This window comes from Pteropus medius, unplaced genomic scaffold (assembly GCF_902729225.1).
Source record: "Pteropus medius unplaced genomic scaffold, Ma_sr-lr_union100, whole genome shotgun sequence".
Taxonomy (NCBI): Eukaryota; Metazoa; Chordata; class Mammalia; order Chiroptera; family Pteropodidae; genus Pteropus; species Pteropus medius.
Genome location: NW_024349804.1, coordinates 6,991,037 through 7,012,959, shown reverse-complemented (window position 1 = coordinate 7,012,959; position 21,923 = coordinate 6,991,037). Strand labels below are relative to the sequence as shown.

At 45.2% G+C, this 21,923-nt stretch overlaps 1 protein-coding gene across 2 annotated transcripts in view; it reads right to left on the bottom strand.

Moving 5' to 3' along the window:
- Positions 1 to 8,515: 8,515 nt before the first annotated feature.
- The window catches only part of TAPT1 (transmembrane anterior posterior transformation 1), a 55,148-nt gene continuing 41,740 nt past the window's right edge, over positions 8,516 to 21,923 (bottom strand). For both annotated transcript variants that reach the window (XM_039838135.1, XM_039838136.1), the window contains exons 9-14: positions 21,431 to 21,540; positions 20,011 to 20,070; positions 19,558 to 19,626; positions 16,157 to 16,233; positions 12,733 to 12,893; positions 8,516 to 10,924 (exon numbers count right to left, since the gene is read on the bottom strand). In XM_039838135.1, coding sequence (XP_039694069.1) covers positions 10,707 to 10,924; positions 12,733 to 12,893; positions 16,157 to 16,233; positions 19,558 to 19,626; positions 20,011 to 20,070; positions 21,431 to 21,540 — 695 coding nt within the window. In that variant the 3' untranslated portion in view covers positions 8,516 to 10,706. The remainder of the gene's footprint in view (positions 10,925 to 12,732; positions 12,894 to 16,156; positions 16,234 to 19,557; positions 19,627 to 20,010; positions 20,071 to 21,430; positions 21,541 to 21,923) is intronic.

Below are 21,923 nucleotides of genomic sequence, written 5' to 3'. Positions count from 1 at the left end.
CTCACAAGGGAGCCGCTGACTAACTGCCTGAGCCTGGTTTGCACTGCCGGCCATGTCAGCGGCCATAGGCCCTGTCACAATTGGCACCAGCCCCCAGTGGGGCTGTTTTCACTGATGCCACTCCTCACTGGGCCTCAAGGGCACTTTGGCGTCAGCAAATGGGGTTCGGTTCTCATGGCCACACCTGCTGCATGACCTTAGTGAGTTCATGTGGCCTCCCTCGCCACAGCATCCTCATTTATGAACCTGAGATAGGACTGTCCTTCTTGCTGTGAGAACTAAGACTGTGTGGCAAGCACCCAGCCCTCTCGTCGGCACCCAACATGCCATCGACAGAAGTGGGTCCCTCTCTCTGCCCGCTCAGCTCCTTGTGCTGAACCAGAGGAGAGGACAATGCTATGACCCTCCACCGCTCTGCTGGCCCCTCCTGCTCTCTGGGACCAATGGCAAACACGGCCCCAGGCTGCAGAAGGAGCTGGACGGAACAGCGATTCCCTGTTGAGTCTAAAGCCAGACTGCCCGGTTTGAACCCTGCCTCTGCCACTTACTGTGTTCCTGTGAGCTTGCCGTGAGTCTTGGGGTCTTATCTATAAAAATAGATTACAGATAGTCACAGCACCTGGCTTAAACGTGTATTTGCAGAATGAAGCACCTGGAGCGCCTGGAGCACTTTGCGAGCAGAGAGCCCAGATGTGGTAAGAAGCGCGTCACATACACAAGCCAGTAAGTAGTATTTGTCGTAACCCCACGGGGCCACCCTGGACATCCAACGAGTCAATGGCACGCAGGCTCTTGGCGAGTTCCAAAGGGCTAGTTAAAAATAAAAGCTTATTGTCCTTTGAGCAAAACAGCAGAGAGAGAAGATTCCAGTTCCCAGTTAAAATCCTACTTCTGCACTGAGATGCAGCCTCAGCTTTTCAAATCGGGTCAGCAGTTTGCTAGGGGGGCGATCCTGTGACCTAATTAAATAGTCAGAAGCAAAAGGACCTCTGCGAAGTGGAGGAAAGACTACATCGATAGCAGTCATCTGTGTTAAGATGACGGAGCTAATTAATGCCGTTTTAATTAGGAAATCATAGGAATTTAATTTGCAATGGCAGTAGGGTGCCCTCCTCGGGGGGCTTGGTGGGACAGACCCAGAATCGTGAGTCAGAGACCTGCATTTAAGTGAGTCTCGGCTCCACCACTAGCCAGATGTGTCACCTGGGGTGGGTTATCTAACCTGTCCAGGTCTTGTTTTCCTACTTGGAAAAATGAGCGTAATTAAACCGATTTCCTCCATTAAATAACTAATGAAAACACGGTCCAGAGGGTATCAGGTCCTACCAAGATATAAGGTCTTATCATCATCACGTCATGATCATTGCTCTCAGCTGTCAGGCCAGGGGAGCCCAACTTTGCCAGAGAATGAAGATTTTGTTTCTCCATTCATTAATTCCTTATTGACCACCATTTTCCAACAACGACTTGAGGCAGGTAACATGTAGAAACACATCGAGTACAGCGTCGTTCCAGTAAATACCACTGGGAGTTTCAGAAGCGATTTCTTACAGACGCTGTGGTCCAGTAAAAGTGATTCTTTGAGAATCTTGCTTGGTTTGCTGAATGAATGAATAAGTGAACAGAAGATAATGAGTTGAGATTCTCTTGACGTAAGATTCTTCTGTGCAGGGAGCACATACTTTCGCAGCATCCGTGATAACCTGTTAAATAATCTCTCCCTTCGAACCGTAGTCCACTCACAGAGACTTCACGGGACTGGGGTTGCTTTTCTGTCCATCATCGCCGGCCATGACTTTTATGACGGGGAAGCTGACACTCCAACCTGACAGGAGACGGGACTTTCATTAAAACAGTAGCAGGATGCGACAGGATCGAAGACTTGGTGACGCCCTCTTCCAACGGAATGGGAGAAACACGCTGGTGAAAATGAAACCGCTTTATTTCTGAACGTGAAGGAGCCTGAGCACAACCGTCTTTTGGGACGGATTTTGTGTCCGGTGTAGACAGAATGGGGATCATTCCAGCCGATTGCTGTGTCCTCAGCCTACTGTATTGGGGCAACGACCGTGGCAGGAAGTAAGAGGATGCCGAGCAACGTGTCCCACGGGCTGGATCCGAGACCTCGGATGCTCTACGCACTGCGGCTCCAGCTGACATGGGCCCCATTGAGAATGACCCGTGTGCTGCCTGACAAGTGTGCAAAGCCACCGGGGGCGCGTCTCTGGACGATGAGTTTAAACAGAATCTGGGGGAGCTTTTGCGATGACTGTGTACTTGAAAAGACGTTAGGAAAACTTATTCCAGGGAGGAAAGGGGAGCAGAGACATAGTTGCTACCTGAGCACAACTGGAGAAAGAGGTCAGGCTTGGCGAGCAGCCCCGAGGGGGCTCGGCCCGCGTTAAAGAAACAGACTCAGGCGAGAAAGGCTGCCGGGCGCTGGGCACCCGAGAACTCCTCCTGCCCACGGACCTCTCTCTCTTTCTCTGATGGACTGAATCACGTTTGTTTCTCCTCCCTGTGCCCCGACAAATTGCTGCGTTGCCATCTGTCAGTGCACACAGACCCAGGACAAGGTCCCCGCCCGAAAGTCTACCTCCCTCTAAGCAGAGGGCAGGGGAAGACCAAAGAAAGAGGCTGACTCGGCCAGTCCGGAAATGACCGGTTTATTAAGAGAAACTTACATACAAGGCAGACCTCAGGCAACCGCAAGGTGGAGCGAATGCCTGCACCTCTCGCCGAGAGCCAAAGAAGGGTGTATGGGGTGGGGGATGGCCGCAAGTACGGTACGTGAATGCCACCAGGTCCAGGACGTCACTTGGTATGTGAATGCCACCAGGTCCAGGACGTCACTTCCCTGCTTGTCCAGGTCAGGACAGAGGCCTGTTCCAGGAACCAGCACTGGGTGGGAGGTAGGGGAGCCATACTGGTTTCTGTCAGAGTGAATATCAGTTACCATCAGACAGTCTTCGGGGCGGGGGCGGGGAGGGTGCAGGAAGCAATATTTTCCTTCTTCTAGCTCACAGGCCAGACGGCAGAGATGTGATGGGACAGTCTCTACCCCACGAAATCCTAACCTCTAATGTGAGGGTCCTGAAAGATGGGGCTTTTGGGAGGTGATGAGGTCCTGAAGGCCCCATGAGTGGGATTCGTGCCTATACTGTGAGGGTCCAGAGAAACAGAGCCGATCGGAGATACATAGCCATATACGAGGAGATTTCTTATAGGAGTTGGCCCATGCAGTCATGGAGGCCAAGCTGTGCTGCCTGCCAGCTGAAGAAGCAGGAGAGGCGGGCGTATAATTCAGTCTGAGTCCGAAGGCCTGGGAACTGGAGCGGCTGCTCGTTTAAGTCCAGGAGTCTGAGGGCCCTGTTGGAACCAGGGGCTCTGAGGCCTGAGGGCAGGAGAAGGTGGACGTTCTGGCTCAGAGAGAATTCGCCCTTCCTTCATCTTTTTGTGTCATCGTGGAGGGCCACGCATCGAGTGATGCCCACGCACGTTGCCGAGGACCGATCTCTCTGTCTACGCGATTATACGCTCACCTTTTCCAGAAACAGCCTCAGACACACCCAGGAAGGTTTCACGAGCTCTCAGGGCATCCCTGAGCCTAGTGAAGTTCACGCGTACAATGAGCATCACAGTGCCCTCCTGAGAAGAGACAGCAGAGCTTGCTCGCTCTCCCCTCTCTCTGCCATGTGAGGACACAAGAAGACAGCAAGCCAGGAAGAGGATCCCCATCAACCCAGAGCTGCTGGCACCCTCGTCTCGGACTTCCGGCCTTCAGAGTATAGGTAAGTACTGTTTGGTGAGAGTTTACCTTTCAGTTACATATGTGTGTGTACATTGGGTCACAATGGAAATGTACTTCCTAGGAGAGGTCTCCATCAAAAACGTCTTACAGCACTGGTCCAGGCGCATCAGGAGGCTTTCGGGTCTCCATCTCCCAGCCCCACTTGCGGCTGACACCAAGAAGAAAAATTAAAGATGTGGATGAATGCACATATCACTGAAATGAAGACTATCTAATAAACATATTAAAAATAGTTAGTCGCACTCTTAGAACCAGGTGCCCTTTTTAAAACACCTATAAGGTTGGCAAGGATTAGCACAGTCATCCACCTGCGGCTGGTGACAGCGTGAAGCTCCAGGAGCTCTCGGACACCACATGCCCCTGGAAGGCCATTTCATAATGCACATATCAAGTCATTTGGCTCTTTGGCCCAAAGAATTCCAGCGCCAGGGATTTATCCTAAAGAAATAATCAAATGCCCGACAAAAGAGAACTGATTAAACAACTTACGGTACCGCCATATGTGATATTCTACGTAGCCATTGAAGATATTTTAAACTGTTTGCATGGAAAAATTCCCACCATGTGTAAAGGAAATGAAGCATGTTGTAAACCAGTGTGTAGAGTCCTGTCGAGACACATTTACATGCAGAAACCTGTGTGTGTGTGTGTGTGTGTGTGTGTGTGTGTACATTATCAGAAATTTGGAAAGAACATACAAATTAGATGGCACAGTTAAAGGTATTCTTCTCCCCGCTCCCCCCTTTATCTTAATAGTATTTCGACTTTTCTATAATAAACGTGTGTTACTTAAGGTTTCAAACTAATAAGAACTTTTAAAATGTGTGGTACTGGCCACTGCTCGAGGCAGGAAGTCGGGTGCTCTCCCTGCCCTGTCCTCTCCCCTTAGCATGGGGACGGCACGTGCCCAAACTACAGTGGGAGCCGTCCTCTCTCATCCTGGCACTGCGCCCAAACTCGTGGACAACCCGGGCCTCGGTTTTCTGCGTGGCACAAGGACCCGCCTCACGGGGGGAATGACAAGCCAGGGAGAGGCTCTTTGGAAAGTGCCGGTCATCACCCATCAATCCACGCTGTTATGCCTCACACGGGCACGATTCCTTATGGAGAAAAGAAGGTGATTCGACAATAAGAAGCAAAACCAGAACAATCCATTCATAATTGAAATTCTAAAAATATCATTCAGCCAAGCCGACCTCTGGAGATTTTCATGGGAGTCTGGAAAATGTCAACCGAAAGGAGGTCAGAAAGAATGGGAAATTTGTTAACTGCCAATGTTTTTGTTAGAAAATGACTTGATTTACATGAATGTCTAGTCACTATGTTGTACACCTGAAACCAGTAAATATTGCACGGCAACTGTCATTGAAAAAGAATTATAAAAAAAGAAAAAAATCTTGCGTGTGTTGATGGGGGCTCTGTGCAGAGCTGGGCTGAGGACGGGTGCTCTGCCATCACAGAGACCAAGCCTTCAATCTTGGTCCTGTTCCTCCCTAGCTGGGTGACTGTGAAGAGCCTCCTGTGGCTCGGTTTCCACATCTGTAAAATGGGGACTTCGCAGGGACACCGTGTAGGTCGGAGGAGGTATAAATTAAAAGGGCCTTATATGATGATTTGTGGTTGATGCCTAGTAAGTACTGCTTTAAAAATTACTGTCATTATGACTACACTACAGCTCTTCCTTCAAGCCACAGCCAGGTGACACCAGCCAGGGGTGGAGGAGAAAGCAGCCTTTGTCCACTCTTCTTCCTGCTCAAGGCTTTTTTGTTCTCACCAACGTAGAAATAAGTTGCTAAGGTGGTGTCTCTTTGGGAGAAGATAACTTCAGGGTCGAGAGGAGAATTTATGAGTTCATTTTACAGAAGACTATCTCCAAGGTCACTGCGACCAGCTGCTGACGCCCAGGAGCCTGATGCAAAAAAAGCTCTGACTGAAACAACAGACTTCTCTCGTTCCCTGCAAGTCCGCCCTCCCCGTGACTCTCTAGTCACATTAAAGACTCTCTATTTTCGCTTTCTGAGGAGGACAGGTTTGCGAGGTCTCGCTCTCCCATCCTCTCCTTCGGCCAAGTTGAATAAGGCCTTCTCTCCAAGCACCGGCACCTCAGCGTTTTGGGTTACCAGCGCCATCAGGCACGTGCACCTGAATTCTGGGAGGTGATTCTGTAACATCGGCACGGTGGGCGGCGCTCACTAGGCCTCAGCTACGGTCCAGTGAGTGGATGGAGGCCCGCGCTGCGGCCACGCTGTTTGAGCCACGCGGTGCTTCGTTCACGTTTCGCTTGACCTCCGTTTCCCTTTTTATCCACTTGACTCCTACTCACTTTCACAGGCAGCCCACGCACACACCTTTCTGTGTCTCCTGTCAGGTGCTCTGCTACGCCCAGGACCTGTGTCCATGTAGTGCTTATCTCATGGACTGTGACTGCCCGCTCGATGTAACTAACAGTCCCTCTACTAGAATATAGACAAGCTTTTGAGCAGAGAGCATATCTTCATTTCTGCGCTTTGCGCAGTGACCGCGCAATTAATTTTTGTTAAATCAAGCCCAACAAGATGTTGATGCAGCTTTTGCTGTATGTCACTTATCTGGTGAACCCTGGTATTATAGCTACTTCTGACCATTCCCAATATTTACTTTCTTATGTAGACATATCTAAATTGAAATGAGAATATGTTTATCGAAAATAATTAGTTTCAAAAATAACTACCCACTTTGCAGGTGATTGACGCTTCAAGAGCTTATGCGTTCTGTAATTCTTGATCTATCCCCTTACGAAGGTGCCAAGTGTACTCTCAAGGACCCTGAGTTTCCTCCTCACTTGCCAAAAATAAAGTTGTAAGATAAAAGCAAAACACATCATGCAGCTACTTAGTCTTTTTCGTTAAATATCAAACTTCAGATACAATACTACACTATGCCCAAACGTACCCTTCTCTGATTTGCTGTATATGATTGAAATTTCCTTTCTGAAAGTTGGAAGAGCGAGGCTGTGTTTGCTGAGCACACTTCCACATCACTAAGACTCCCTTAGAACACCGATTTTTTAAACAACTTGCCCTCTCGATTGTACATTCCTCCTTCACGAAACATAACCCAAAACATCCTAGGTGTCTGAGCGCCAAGGAATGCCACACCTGCTGCTGAGCCACAGCACAGGCGTGTTTTCAGCAGTCACTTGCATGGCACTGTTGGCCCCCAGCTGGCCCCGATGACGTGTTGGCTGCTCTTTTGATATACTAACTCCTTTTGCTCCCGCATCTCTGTGCTGTCAGGCTATCCTCATCATCTGCTCTTCGACTGTGTACACAAATTTGCTGAGAGAAGGGGCAAGGCCTGTCTGGTGGCGCACTGGACAAACAGGACTTTGCCACTTACGAGCAAGTTTAATGATCAGTTCAAGAGGGGAGGCTGACTGCTGAATAAATGGAGCATATCTTTATTTTTTCCCCTAAAAACAACAGAATAAATGTGAGAATCCAGAGTATTTCCAGAAGCATGTGCCTTAGAGATTGGTCTAATGCCTTACTCCATTTGTGTAGAAATCTCTAAATAGGACCTACCAGACTTCCTAGTGTATGGGAACTGTCACACGGACCCCCCAAGTTCAGTGGCTTAGAAACAAAGGCATTTATTTCTCTTTCATGCAGACTCAACTGATGGGCAAAGTGATGGCCAACTCTGCTCCGCAGAGGCCTTGAGGAACCCAGGTCCTTTCCCTCCAGTGGCTCTGCCATCCTGGGAGTGCTGGACATTTATCTGCACGGTTGGGGTGCGGAAGCACCTTTTCTGGGTTCCGGCTGCTGGGAAAGGGAGAGGTGGAGGGGACTCATGGCATCTACCTCTTCAACTTCCTTCCCTTGCTGAAAATTAGTCACTTGGCCACATGGAACAGCAAGACGGACCTGGGAATGTCGTCCCCGACTAGGCAGCAATGTGCCCAGCTACGACTCTGTACTTATGGAACAAAAGAGGCTGATGGACAACTAGCAGTCTTTAGTGAAAATGCATTTTCTTATTTCTATTTTATAGAAGTATTTGAAACTGCTGTACAGCGATCTCATTTTCAGCAACTCCAACAGGAAAAAAATCAGACTTACATAAAAAATGTTAAAGAACTAGATTTATTTTAGAACTGAAATAAACCAGAGAGATCATTTTGCCATTAGACGCGTCTCCAACAGATGTTATTTAGCTGACTGTTTGCTATCGGTCTCCCCGAGAAGAGCAGGGACTTTCTTCACTAGATCCCAGCATCTAAAAATAGTACCTCACTCGCGGGTGTAAAATACATCTCTGCTCAAAGAATAGAGAGATGAGACGGAAACATACCGAAACGTCATGGTTTTAAATTATTTCGTGAATGTATGTCCTCCTCTGTTTAGTTACCAAGAAAGGAAGGAAAAAATTTGAGGACCCGATTATAACGAGTTCCTTCCACGGCTGTGCGTGAAGAGCATGAAGACCAGGTGCAACCAGAGGCCAAGAGGACGGACAGGACCTGGACGGGCGCCCGAAGGCTCCTGGTGTTTGGGCTTCTACTCCAAAGGAGAAGCTAACGGGAGTCTGAACTATGCTGTGCCTTATTTTAAAACCAAAGTAATGTCTTGAACTTGACTCCCAGATGTGAAAAGCGTATGGGGTGACATTCAGAACATCTGTAAAATGCAAGTACTTTCATTTACTGAGAGATATTGAATGGTCTATGATCAATGCCCAGCCTTTTATTTTTTTCCCCCAAAGACAAAAATCAAACATTTTGTTGCTGTTAAGACCAAAAGAATATTTCACATAGTCCTGTCACTTGTAAATGAGAAATAAATTCTTATTACAGAGTGGGAAATTCATTTTCCATCAAATATAACAGTAAACATTATCAAAATAAATGGTGACCTTTTTAAAAAAGATTACAAAATTGAATTTATTGAGTTTCACACAAGATGCACTTATAAAATTAGTACTAAATGCCATTTTAACAGAAGAAATGAACATTATTCCGAACTCCCAAAATATTCTGCAAAGGAAATGAACATCTTCTGAAATTGACAGCACAAGGACAGAGTGGTTCAAGCTGAATCGAAAGATACACCCTCATCACATTCCTGCTCTGATTAGGGCTCCGTTTGGCAAAGCAAAACTATCCCTATTCACCGTGGACACTGTTCTTTCGGTGGAGAAGATGTAAAAAAAAAAAAAATTCTAAAATGGGGCTTCATCGAAACATACATGAAGCAATTAAGTCTTTTCATTTTTAACTTAAGATACTTCACGGTCTCACAAGCGCATTTTTGTAATACAGTTTCATCTTTTATCCTATGTGAACATTAATTTTCAGATTCCTTTAGTTAATGCAAAACATTAAAATTCACTTTCGTAGTTCAAATAAACAGCCAGTGCATTATAGTTTGCTTTTGTTTCACCCAGGAAATAGACAAATCCCCTAAAATGTACCTCTGCATGTCACGTGCCCGCAATATCAGGACAGGAGCTGAGCTTTAAAATGAAAACGTCAAAAGAAATAACAGTTACCAGTGACATCTGGACACTCTGAAATTAGATGTTGTAAAATTTTTATAAAAATGCAGAAAGGTTTCTCAAGATAAAATGTGATGGAAAATAACCTGTCCTATGATACAGGCCACAAACTAGTAATTAAGACGAAACAGAATCTTGATCTCAAACGAAACCAAAAAGCACCTTTTAACGGCTGTTCCCAACATCCATACACAAACGCCTTCCCATGCCCAGACAGCCACCGACACGCCACAAACACTCCATTTACTTTCTCTCTGCGCCCCCAGCTCAGGTACACCTGACAGTCACACCTCCCCACACAGGCACTCTCCCACAGGACACAGACCCTGCCCCGGGCACGGGCACACCCCCTGGCACTCCAGACAGAAAGATAATGCGTTTTATAAGCCCAAGCAAGATGATGCTGCCCAAGCCACTCAGAATTTTCACTTTAAAATCGTTACTTAAAAGCCTAGTTACAGACGACATCTTTGAATTTTGTACACTGACAATTCTTCAGCCTATTCAATACCAAATCCTTTTAACTGTAACAATTTCTGAAGCCATTAGTTTTAAAGTAAAACCAGTTAACTATACATTAAAGTTAACACTGCTCTGCTTTTTCGGTATAAAAAGGACCTTTTTGCCAGGAAATTTTTACTTTATCCACTGCAATTAAACAATACACAGCTTACATTTTACTTTAAAAGAGTAAACTGGAAAATTATGAAACATTTTCTCAAGGATGCATAACCTTCATTAATTAATATTTTTTAAATAGACAAACTGGCTTAGGGTGTTTCTTTTTCTATAAAATGCTACTATTACTCATCGTTTATTTAAGGTAGCCTTTTATTCTGATTAATTCAGATACATCTTCAAGGATAATTCCGGTGGTAAGAACATTTATCTTGACTTAAGTGTAATTATTTTTTTTAACGCTTTGGCAGATGAAGTAGAGTATGAAAACTGTTTGTGAAAACAGTATGAGACAGGAAGGTAAAGTCATGGTAGAAGCTTCACAGTTTTCCAGGTATGTATCCTCATACCCAAGAGACCTTGAGGCAGAAATCGATGATCTGGAAGCACGAACTGACAGAGCAAAAGTGATTCTGAGGTTGCCCCCGTCAGGCCCGGAAGTGACCACTGCTTCTCCGAGCGGAAGGAAGTTCCCAGACAGTCAAGGCCGGAGGTCGCTGCTGTCCCGTGACCTGACCTTCAGCCAGACCACGTTACTGGAAGAAAGATATTAAGATTTGCTTTCCGTTAATAATTTAAGTTTTTAAATAAATATTTAAGTGCCACTTTTAGCATCTGTCTGTCCCGGTAGCACAGCCTGGCTGCCCCAGGCCTCGGCGCTCGGCACAGGGAGCCTCAGAATTCAGTCAATCCGGTTTCCGCAGATTGTGAACCTGTCTATCTCCAACAAATCTTTCTTTGAGGATCTGTGTTTTAATTCAGAGTTTTCTTGCGTTATGTCCTTCTCATCACCATCTGGAGTTGTCAAAAACTGATCGGAATTGCTCGTCACGAGTAAGGGTATGACGTTTTCCTTCTGATGGACAGGCTGGCTGGTGACTGAGGCAGACAGGTTTTCTTCTGTGGAAAAATAGATCCTTTAATTAGAAAAGGATTTCCTCGCAATTTATAATAAATACGAGCTCACCAACAAAATGATACTGGAAGAAAGTGTAAACGACAGCGGTGAAGCACGCTGTGAAAGCAGCCGTAACGTATGATGAAACTCAGAGGCGATGCCATTTGTTTAATCAAACTTTTATAGCAGGGCTATGACGTGGACCACATCACACAAGTAATGCCATTCCCCGATTTTGGAACGATCAGAACTCCTAAGGGCAAACCCCCTCCCACGCGACGAAGTCCTATATGGCGACTGCCAGACCGAAAGTACTGACGGGAGCGCCCACCGTCAGAGCTCAGGGCTGGTGGACGCTAACGCGTGGAGTCGCTGTCATGTGTGGTCACTTCAGCCAGACTGAGCACTCAAAACCAAGGTAAACACAAACCAACAAACAAAACCCGAACGTTCACTCTGGGCCACTGGGGTCCTGAAGCCTGGCCTAGGGGACAGCTGGGCTGGGGCCTGGACCCACCGGACCCGGAATCAGACACTCGGTCTTTAGAGGAGCAGCATCAGTGAGGGAAAAAGGACGCACCGCAGACCGTGCACGCGTAAAATGAGCGATCTGATGCGTGCTGACGCACGTACACGGCTGCCGAAACCGTTCCCACGATGGAGGCGACGGCACGCTCGCCGTCCTTGGCGACCCCTCCCTCCTGCCGCCCTGCTGCCCTGACCCGGCTTCTGTCTTCAGCTGCTTTTCAAACACAATGGACATGACGCTGTCTTGAGAGTCAGTCCCTCTTTTCGTCCTCCGATCGGGCCTGAGCTGCCTGACTTGACATACCTTCCTGAATGGCTTCTGGCATGTGGTCCCCTGACCCCCAAGACCCCAATACACACTCGCTCATCTGAAGTGCACTTCTTAGACGAGGCTCGGGTGAGATGCAGTGTCCTAAAGGTTAATCTCCCATTAGCCTGGAGGCCCCTGCGAGCAAGTCTGACGCTTATTACTTTCTTAACGCTCTGAAGGAGCCTAGCATTCAGGATACGTAGGGACCCAGTGCCAACTTCCAGTTAGCTGGACCGTCAGCAACAGCACCTACGTGTTCTTTATAATGCAAAAACACTTCCAGTGATGACGCGAGTTTTTATTTCCCTTTCCCCTGAGCGCGCCCTCCCTTCAGACGGCTCCGGCCAGCTGGTCTCCTCCCCTGGCCCTCGCCAGAGCCAGCCCCACTCCTGGAGCACGGAGCTGCCAGTTCTCTGAACGCTTCCTCAGGCCTCTGGGGCTTGGCTCGTGCTGGTCCCTTCCCTGAGGTGCCCTCTCCACCCATCTTCTGATCCCACTTTTTTGCAGCCTCCTAGATTCAGTTTGGGCCTCCCCGGTCCCTGCTGTCCCCCCACGCCCCAGCACTCTGCCTGGGACGCCCCTCCCAGGGAGGTGCTGGCTGCTCGTCCCTGGCTTCCCTTCCCGCAGCCCGCTCTGGTCTCCTCCGCAGCCCTCGCTCGCTGCCACCCGACACACGCACGTTCGGGACTGGCTTTCTTCCTCTCTCCCTGACCACCTAGAATAAGCTCTGCCTTTTTTCACTGTCTATCCCCACGTGACAGGTGCTCACTGATCATCTATTGAACAATGAATGAATGTAAAAACCGCATTAGATCCGAACAGAAACATCAGAAATAACAACTAAGCAAAGTGAAATCAAATCTTGAAAGTATCTGCTAAACACTGACGCAACTGATTTTCTTTCACTAGGGAGTCAGTCAACTGACTCTTCGGAGAATGAAGCCGAGAAGCGCTGGGAAGACCCCAACCTACCTTGGGAGGGTTTGCGTTTGCTCTGCGACTTGCCGGACGGCTTGCCGGGCGCGCTGCTGGGGGGAGGGTCGAACAGCTTCTCCTCCATCTTGGCCCCCCTCACGTACTGGCACGACTTCCCCAGCAGCACGACGCTGTTGAGCACTTTCAGGGATATCAACCTGAAACCAGAAGGAGACAGCCGGCCGCCGCTGGGGCTCATCTCGGTCAGGAAGAGGCCACCTGTACCCGGAGGGCCGGGGCGCGGTGAAGGGAGGTGGGGCCGGGGCCAGGGCCGGGGCCTCAGACACAAATGCAAAGCCTGACTTTCCTGAGGCTTCTTTATGGTGCCGGGAAATCTGTGATAAATTCCTTAGTTCTCACTATAAGAACTTATACCATTTAAAAGTTATATCTTCTAACTAGTTAACATTTATTCTCTTCTTCTATCACGTAGAAGTTTTACCTTCCAAATTATTTAACATTTATTCTCTTATGACAAAACAAACATATTTAGTAAATGCAGATGAACAAAGACATAAAATAACGTGTGATTCCACAGCCGGCTGCTCATCACGAGCACACCCGGCGTGTTGCCTTCGGCCGTCCGGCCCTGAGCACACACCCATCTGTGCTCTGCTGTTCTGAATGGGGTCTCCTTTTACAAGGCAATAGGGGACTGGAGTTCTGAGCCAGGGCACAGACTCGGGGGGCCAAGTGTGTGAGGTCAAACCCTGACTCCACTGCTCAGAAGCTGTGTGGACCTGAGTGAGCTTCTTAACCTGTCAATCAATACAGGAGAAGATTCTGGTAAGGTGCTCAGAACAGTGCTCAGTGCACAGAAATGTCATCCAATTCTGTTATTTTATCATCATCACTGTTGTTTTAAAAAACAATATATCATGAATATTTTTTCCCATCAGTTAACATTCTTCAGTGACGTTATTTTAATAAACCTATAATATTTCACTGTATGGGTTATCATAAAACAAAGCCCCCCAAAGCCCTTAGTTTTTGAATAGATTATTTTGAATATTTTTTTAATTTAAAAATTTCTGATTAGGAAAACTTATATTAAATCTGTATTTCCTTAAAAGAATTTCTAGATAGTTACAATTTCAGAAGGGGGATTTCCAGGCCCAAAGGTACATAACACTTTTAGGTATTTGACACAAATCTGTCAAAAACTGTGGGGGAAAAAAAACCCAAACCTTCACATTGGAATCTCTTCACAATGGGGCCCTTAAATGACACGGTACCAAGGACCTCCCTGCCGTCCCTGCCGGTTTTCAGTGAGGGAAGCAGCAGGGGTGCTGGCTCTCACTCTGAGATGAAATCCTGGCAGTAACATTACAGGTCGGAGGGGGCACGGTGAGGAGGGGCCTGGCAGGCCGCGGTCACTGCCCCAGGCTCTTCACTCCCAGCAGCGCAGAACTGGGGCCCTGCCACCGGCACACACGCCCCCTACTATGCCCCGCACTCTGCCCCGCACTCTGCCCCCAGCCCCACCTATGCCGGAAACGCCTGACTCACACCTTCCGCTTCCTGGCAGGCCTAGGGGATGTCTACTGGGATTTCACACTTCCTAGATCCAAACCAGAACCCTGATTCCAACCGCAACCGTCCACAAATCAAAACAAAACCCATGAGTATATCTCACGGGCTCCCTCGGCTCAGCACATGGCGCCCCATTACCCCAACTGCTGAGCCCCGAACTCTGTGATTCTTCTCGTTCCCTCACACCTCACGTCCAATCAATGCATCAGCGAGCGCGTCCTGTCCAGCTCCACTTTCAAAACTTACACGCGGCTGACAAATCCTCACCGCCCGCTGCTGCCCCTCCGATTCCAGCCACAGTCACCTTGCCTGCAACGGCCGTGACACTTCCAGGCCTGGCTTTTGCTTCTCTGCTCGCCACACTCCAGTCCATTCTCTGCACAGCAGCCAGGGTGGGCCTGGCAGGGAGCCAGAGGATCTAGCTTTCTTCTGCTCGGAACCTTCCGGGGGTTCACCTTCCCTCTGGGCTGGAGCCTGGCCCCCCAGCCCCCACAGCCAGGTCCCCGCCCACACACTCCACCTGGACCTCTGTGCTCCAGCCGCCCCGATGCCCCACTGGTCCTCGCATAGGGCCTGTCCCGGGGCCCCCTGCCGAGCCCGCTCTCTGCCCAGGCACCTGCATGGCTTTCTCCCTTGCTCCGTGCCGTCTCCACTGAAGTGTCAGCTCACCAGAGAGGCCCTGCCACCCGTTCTGAGGCCACCGCTTCCGTCACTCTGTCTCCCTACACCTGACGCTTCCTACCAACTGTCACGTTCTAGCGATTTGTTTTTCTGGTTATTGTCTGTTTTCCCATTAGAATTTGAGTGACACAAGGCAGGTACTTGTCTCCTTTTCAGCTGGTCCCTAGACCGGCACCGGAGCGGCCCCTGGCTCTGGGCCGTGCCCACTGAGGAGGGTGAAATTAGCTGCAGCACCTGAACTCGGCACGGAAGGCGTGGGAAGCGTACTCCCGACTCATGGTGCTCGGTGCCGACAAGCGGAAGTGACTGTTCCTGCCACAGAAACTTCCGGAGAACCTGTCACATGCCAGGCAACAGGCAGAGAGCAATGCAGGAAACATACTCAAAATGGGAAAGCGGGTGAACACAGGCGTCTCTGATGTCGAGGGGGAGGTGCCGCGTGACTCCAAAGCCGAAGTTACTACCGCCGCGTTTACGCTCTCCCCACTTCCCCGCTCTGGAGATACTCAGTCCTGACATCGCACAGACCTCGCTCCGGGCCTAACCCCTCAGGCACGACCGAAGCCAGGGTGGGGACAGGGTCCCTTTTTTCTTTTTAAGTAAATACATCTAAAGCTGGGCTGGGCTACTTTATCATAAATTCACTTCTTAAGAAAACTAACAACAGCAAAATCACCATTTTATAGTTATTTTCTGACCATTTCTCTCCCCCGACCAGAGACTAAGCTTCATGAGACCAACGAAGGTGCAGATAAAAGTTCAGCAGCCACAGGCAGAGCTCTCCATTTCTACGTCTTCTGCAGGGTTTATGTCACGGGCCTGCAGTATGCTAAACCGTCAATGTGCCGACACAGTAGCAATTCAGAAGTTTCTGAACACAGGAAATTATCTGAACGCAATGGCAGATCTTATTTTATAAAAGAAAATATAGGTGAAGCTTTAATCCTAAGCAAAAAAGGGCTTGAAGTAAACAATTTCACTAAAGGTTAAAATAAAATCTAAAGTGCGATTGACAGCACCGAAGAGCGGAGTGCTCAACTGGACGGAGCTGAGCTGAGTCACGCACACGCTTGGAGGTAGCTGACGAGGGGGCCCCAGGGACGGTCTGAGTGGTGCGGTGTGACGTGGCTGCTATTAATGCCCATTACATCTTGCATTTATGCTCTACCGTATAACCAAAAACATAGTCAAGAATAGTTCATCTTACCCAAAATAGAAGAGTATGACGCAGGCATATGACAGGATTCCTTGTACTTTAATTGAGCTTGTTACAACTCTGATGAGCTACCAGAAACAAACCAAAACAACAAAACACACAACCACAGAGTTATTAGTTAATATTTAAATCAAGTTCTCTATGCTGATTTTAACACTTTGGGCACACATCTGTGGCCTCTGTCTGATCCAAGTAAGCAGTTCTAGATTGGCTGATTCGTACTGAACTGTGGCAGCTTATGAAGCTTTTTGTGGTAGATGTGGATTATTCGGGTCAATCTAGGATGTTAATGCTGGCAGCTGAGGTCAGACACTACACACCTAGCTCATGAATCACGTTTACGTGTACCTAATGGAGATGCAAATCAGCTGATTTAGAAAATAAGGAATTATTCTGGAAATACAAACTATTTCATCGTGCTACATGTGTCCCTACCAGAGCTAGAACCATTGAGCGGGCATTGCCCTTATTCCTGCTTTTATCGTCCTTTGTTCCTCGATTCTTTTTAAGAACCCCCAGGGACCCTCAGAGAGCACAGAGAAAAGAAAATCTTAAGAGGTTTGTACTATATGAACAAAACTAAATACTACTACAAAATCAATTATGTACTGATCGGAAATTTTGTCTCTTTTGGACAGTTATGGTTAAATACTTATTTTCTTTCTATCTCACAGAAATATAGCAGTAAAAGCATTATCCTTGGAAGTTTGCGAAATAAATCTGGTGGGATCTGTCACCAGAAAATATTTATATATTATAGCTTCAGCTTAATAATGTGCCCATATACAGGTATCCCCCACTTTTCGGAAGTTCGCTTCTACTAAAAAAGGTGAAACGCGAAAATAGCGTCCAGCGCCTGATTTGCAGCAGGCATTACAGAGGCAGCTCACGCCCTAAGCAGCAAGAGTGGCCGAGCCGACCTCCCAGCCTGGGCACCGCACTCGGCATCTCGGCCTCAAGCCACCACCGTGCCTGAGCTGTGAACCGTGCCTGTGGGCCTTTGTGCTTTGTCCTGATTTACTCTGTGCATCTGTTAGCCAGACTGTGTCCTGTGGTATCGGAAAAGCCTAAGACAACTCAAAGGTTGTCGTTTAGTGTAAAACTGGGTGTAATTAAGCATTTTGATTGTGGTGAATGAAGTAAAGACAGATAAATTAACAGTAACTGCTTCTTCGACTTACACCACCACAGCATATGAGGTTTCACAGAAACGCTCTCCATTCTGATAGCGGGGGGAACCTATATTAGGGGCTACGGTATCTGCTACGTGGAAATGGAAAATCAGGGAAAATGACTGACCTTATCTAGGAATGTTATCAGATGGAAGAGTTCTTTAGGGTCTCTTAAATAAACATGAGATACATTTTAAACAATATTTCTTTAGATGCTGCTAATGAAGAACAATTAGGAGGCGACAGAGGGAATAATGGACTGTCACGTGTCAAATAACGTGTCACTGTGAGAAAACGCTCACGGAGTCCTCATCATTTCCCCACTGTACAACGCCTTCCCGTTGCACAAACAGTTCTGATGGAAACCAACGTGGCACTAGGGTTTTATCTGCTAACGTGAAAGGCCAGCCGATGATCACGTTTAAGGCGTCAGTGACTTCATTTTTATCTGGTATATTATTAGGTAACTTTAAGATACACACATCCAAAGCCTAATTTCCATGAGACCCTAATACACGATTTCTTTTACTCTTTTTGTACATGAATTCATTTTAAGGTGTAAGGTAACATTTAGAAGTAAGCAATGACATTCTTGGGCCTTAATTAAAGAATTAATTACTGAGGCTCAGTATACTCCTCAGAGCTCCTAGGTGTTTGCCAAAGCTATGGCGTCACTTTGGAGCTCTGTGAGAAAAGCAAAAAAAAAAATAAAAACAACCCACTAGATCACTGCATAACTATATATTCCTTTAGAAAATACAGGAGGTTTTCCACAAGTGTTTTGTTAATCAATTAATTAAGCTTAAATCTTTTGGTATAATAATCATAAAAATTCATTTAAAGAAAATCTTTAAATGTTAAATTAAAAAATTCATACTAATCATAAATAGAGTTTTCTGGCAAATAAGTTACTAGACATTTATTATTTGGCAAAGCAGGGCCACATTTAAATCCAATCATCTAACCGATCCTTTTAAACAACAATCAGGTTATGTAGGTTTATCCTCACACTGTATGATGTGTATCATGATTCCAGTTGTAGAAAACAAACGAAGAAAAAGTCAATGTTCTATTTTATCAATCTCTTAAACCTTAAATAAACAATTATTTTACTCTTTAGAATCTTCCATTTAAAATTCTAGGAGTTCCTTTTCCCAAGCAAAAGAAAGCTACATTATATAATAAACTACTAATATAACCGAAAACATTTAGGATGTGGTTATCTGGGGAGTCACACTGAAATTTAAATAACATTAAATCTATTAATCATCTACCCTCAAAAAAAGTCAGGCAAGCTGGTCTGAAATACAGTCGGTTCGACTGATGACTCCTTTATCCGCCTCTTGGTTGACTTCCACGAGGCTTGGCTTGAGGGAGCAGCACTCTGGATGACCTCTGGCACAGAGAGGGCTGCGTCTGTGCTGATGTGAGAACAGGCAGCCGGTACGGAATATAATCGAATGCAAGTGCAGCCAGCAAGCCCTCTCAATGAACACTAGTACAGCCTGACACGGCTAGCAACTGCTTACAAGGCTCTTCTGAGCGATTCACTAAGAATTTAAAAGTTGATGACTTTGTTTTTAGTTGATTTAGTAAATTTCGGTGCTATTATTTAAAATATATATGTATATGTTTCCTGAAGCGGAGAAATTTTCATTGTAAAACCTTTGCAAAACGAATACAGAATATTTCTTCATTTGAGCATATGATAATTTTTTTAACCTACTTCATGTTTCCAAATTTTTACTACTATAAATGTCACTGTAATGTATAACCTGGCCTATAAATCTTCATGTGCCTCTTATAACTATTTCTTCAGGATAAATTCCTAAAACTAAAATTGCTCCATAATACTATCATACTGCTTGTTAGAACTAGATCAACTTATACTTGTACCAATGTCTGTTACAGTGCTCACGGCAATGTTTACTGCCAGGTATTTCCATTAAAAAAAAAATCTTTGCTAAATGAATAAGCAAAAGAGTATCCTCATTATTAGACAAGCCGTAACATAAAAAGTTCCTTAATATCACTTATCTATTGGATGGCTCAGATTCCAAAAGGATAATGCCATAATTTAAAACAAAATTTCCTTCCAAGTCATTTACTCTTCATTTTTATGTCAAGTCCTTCTGAAACAAACTTATTGATAATCCATTTATTAAGATTCTATAACGATGGCTATCGAATCATTAAAAAAAGCAGCAAGTACGGACTTACTAAAACAGCTAGTGGGAGAGGGATGAAGCCCATCCTCCGTGCCACAGAGTCACTGTAATCGGTATAGGCCTAGACAGGGGAAGCAGAAAAAGATTTATGGGATTTAAACGGCATTTATAATAGTACTATTCACTCGTCATCAGCATACCTTCTAAAGAGGTGAGGTCTGGAGCAAGAATAGAGCCTGGCACCCTATTACGTCATTCAGTAAAATGATGTGGAAACCTAAATAGTCATAAGAAGTTTTAAACAAAGTTGTGCAACTGTTACAATGACGTAAAAATTATACCCTATTTAGGTAAGTATTAGTATTATTTTTATTAATTTTTAAACATTTAGTGTCAAGAACAGAGATAAGTATGAAGTTTATGTAGCTTTCCCTTAAATAATACTCTGTCCTAAATTAAACCACCGTCAGTTAATTTCAGATTATGCCTTTGATGTAATGCTCACATTTTTCTGCCGACTGCTAACGAGGTCAAAAGCAAGGCTGGCTCTGTATTCACTGTAGACCTAAAAACAAATAAGAATGCAATATTAAGTAATATAGTGCAAATAAATAATGTGGAAAGACTTATACTTTGTAGATGAAAATGTTTAACAATTAACCAGAGAAAGGTCTGAATACCCAAGCAGACATGTGGGTGGTGTTTCTCTGTTTTCCTGCAACAGGGTAAAACAGCCTCAATTCCCTCACATGTGATGTTCACAGGACTTTTAAAGGTGTCTCTTCAAAGAGAAATAAATACTCAATGATTATAATCCTGAAAGTTTAGAATTTTGGGAACAGTGGCTATTTTAAGTAGTGTAATATATATATATATATATAAAGTAATTTTGAAGTCTTACATTAAATGAACAGTTTAAAATTATCACTGTATATCTAATCATGATGCCTTAGAAAAACTGGATGCTGAGTAAGAATATAAAACTGAGTTAGAGAAAAACGGCAAACTGTCATTTTCACTAAAAACAGCACTAGGTACGTGAATCGTGCATATGAATTTTGACTTCAAATGCAGATTAAATTATGCCATACAAAGGAATCATTCTGCATTGAGGAAGCCAAGAGACTAAATGGTGATATTAGTTTATCAGTGCTTTACAAAAAAGTGTAGAATTATAATTTATTCAAGTATATTAAAGCATTCAGAAATTCATAATCATCATATTGTAGCAGTTGAACCTGCTTTTGATTTTAAATCAGTAGAAGAGCAAGACAAAGCAAAACCCAAATAAAATCTAGAAAACTGCTGAAATTACTGTTCTGATGAAGGAATGAGGAATGTACTAGAAAACTCGCTTACATCTCACACGCGAGCCTGTAGTCATGTGTCTATTTCTGGAAATTCTACAGAATGTGTGCTTATAATATAAAACAAATTTCTCAGTTTCATCAAACTCTCACCAGAAAAAATAAAGCTCCTGTCTTCTAAAACTTATCAGACCTCTTCATAATCTCAGAGAAAAATCAAATTTTAACTTTATAGTACTTAAACATCTAGCCAGAGAGAAAAGTTTTGATAGTCTGTTTTAAATAGAAACAATGTGATTTTTAAAAGTTTACATAAACAGATAATGACAGCATTAACAATTTATACGAATTGTGAGTTAGTGCAACTCTGACCTCAACTACTAGTCAAATCTATACCTCCACCCAAAAGTGTGGACCCAGAACTGTTTAATAATGAAATATTATACTTCCAGTAGTGTAATAATTTTTAGAAATTTAGAATTATAATTCTAACTTTAAAGAAGTAGTACTCTTTTATTACCTTCATAAATGCAATAAGCCTAAACTTGTTACTCTACAGATTTATAACATTAAGTATCGTAAGTCAACATCGAACACTGAATTGCTTTTAATACATACATCTGCAGTAATGTCATTGAACTTGGTGATAAAGGCATGTTTTACAATATCCACAGCAATTTCTGATGCGATCACCATACAAACATCTGGAAATAACACCCAGAGATGATCTATAAAGTATGGGAAAAGAGAGACAATTAAATCACTTAATAGAAACAGAATTCATAATACCACAGGGTACCACAGAACTCTGAAATCCACAAGGCAAGACTATAACATTTGCAGTAAATGATAATAGAGAACGAGCATTCAATTAATTATCAAAGGAGACATATTTTACCAAGTTAAAGGATAATTCATTCTACAAATATTTATCCTCTATTTTCTCTGTGACACGCTCTACTTGAGGGGAAGACACAGAGGTGGACAGTGCCTCTCTTCCTGGAGCCAACATGGGACTCCAGGTGGAATGACTAATGAAGCAGGGTTGCTAGAAAATCCTTGAACTCTACAGCTGCCTCAGTGTGACAGTAAATAGTAGTAGGGAAACTGC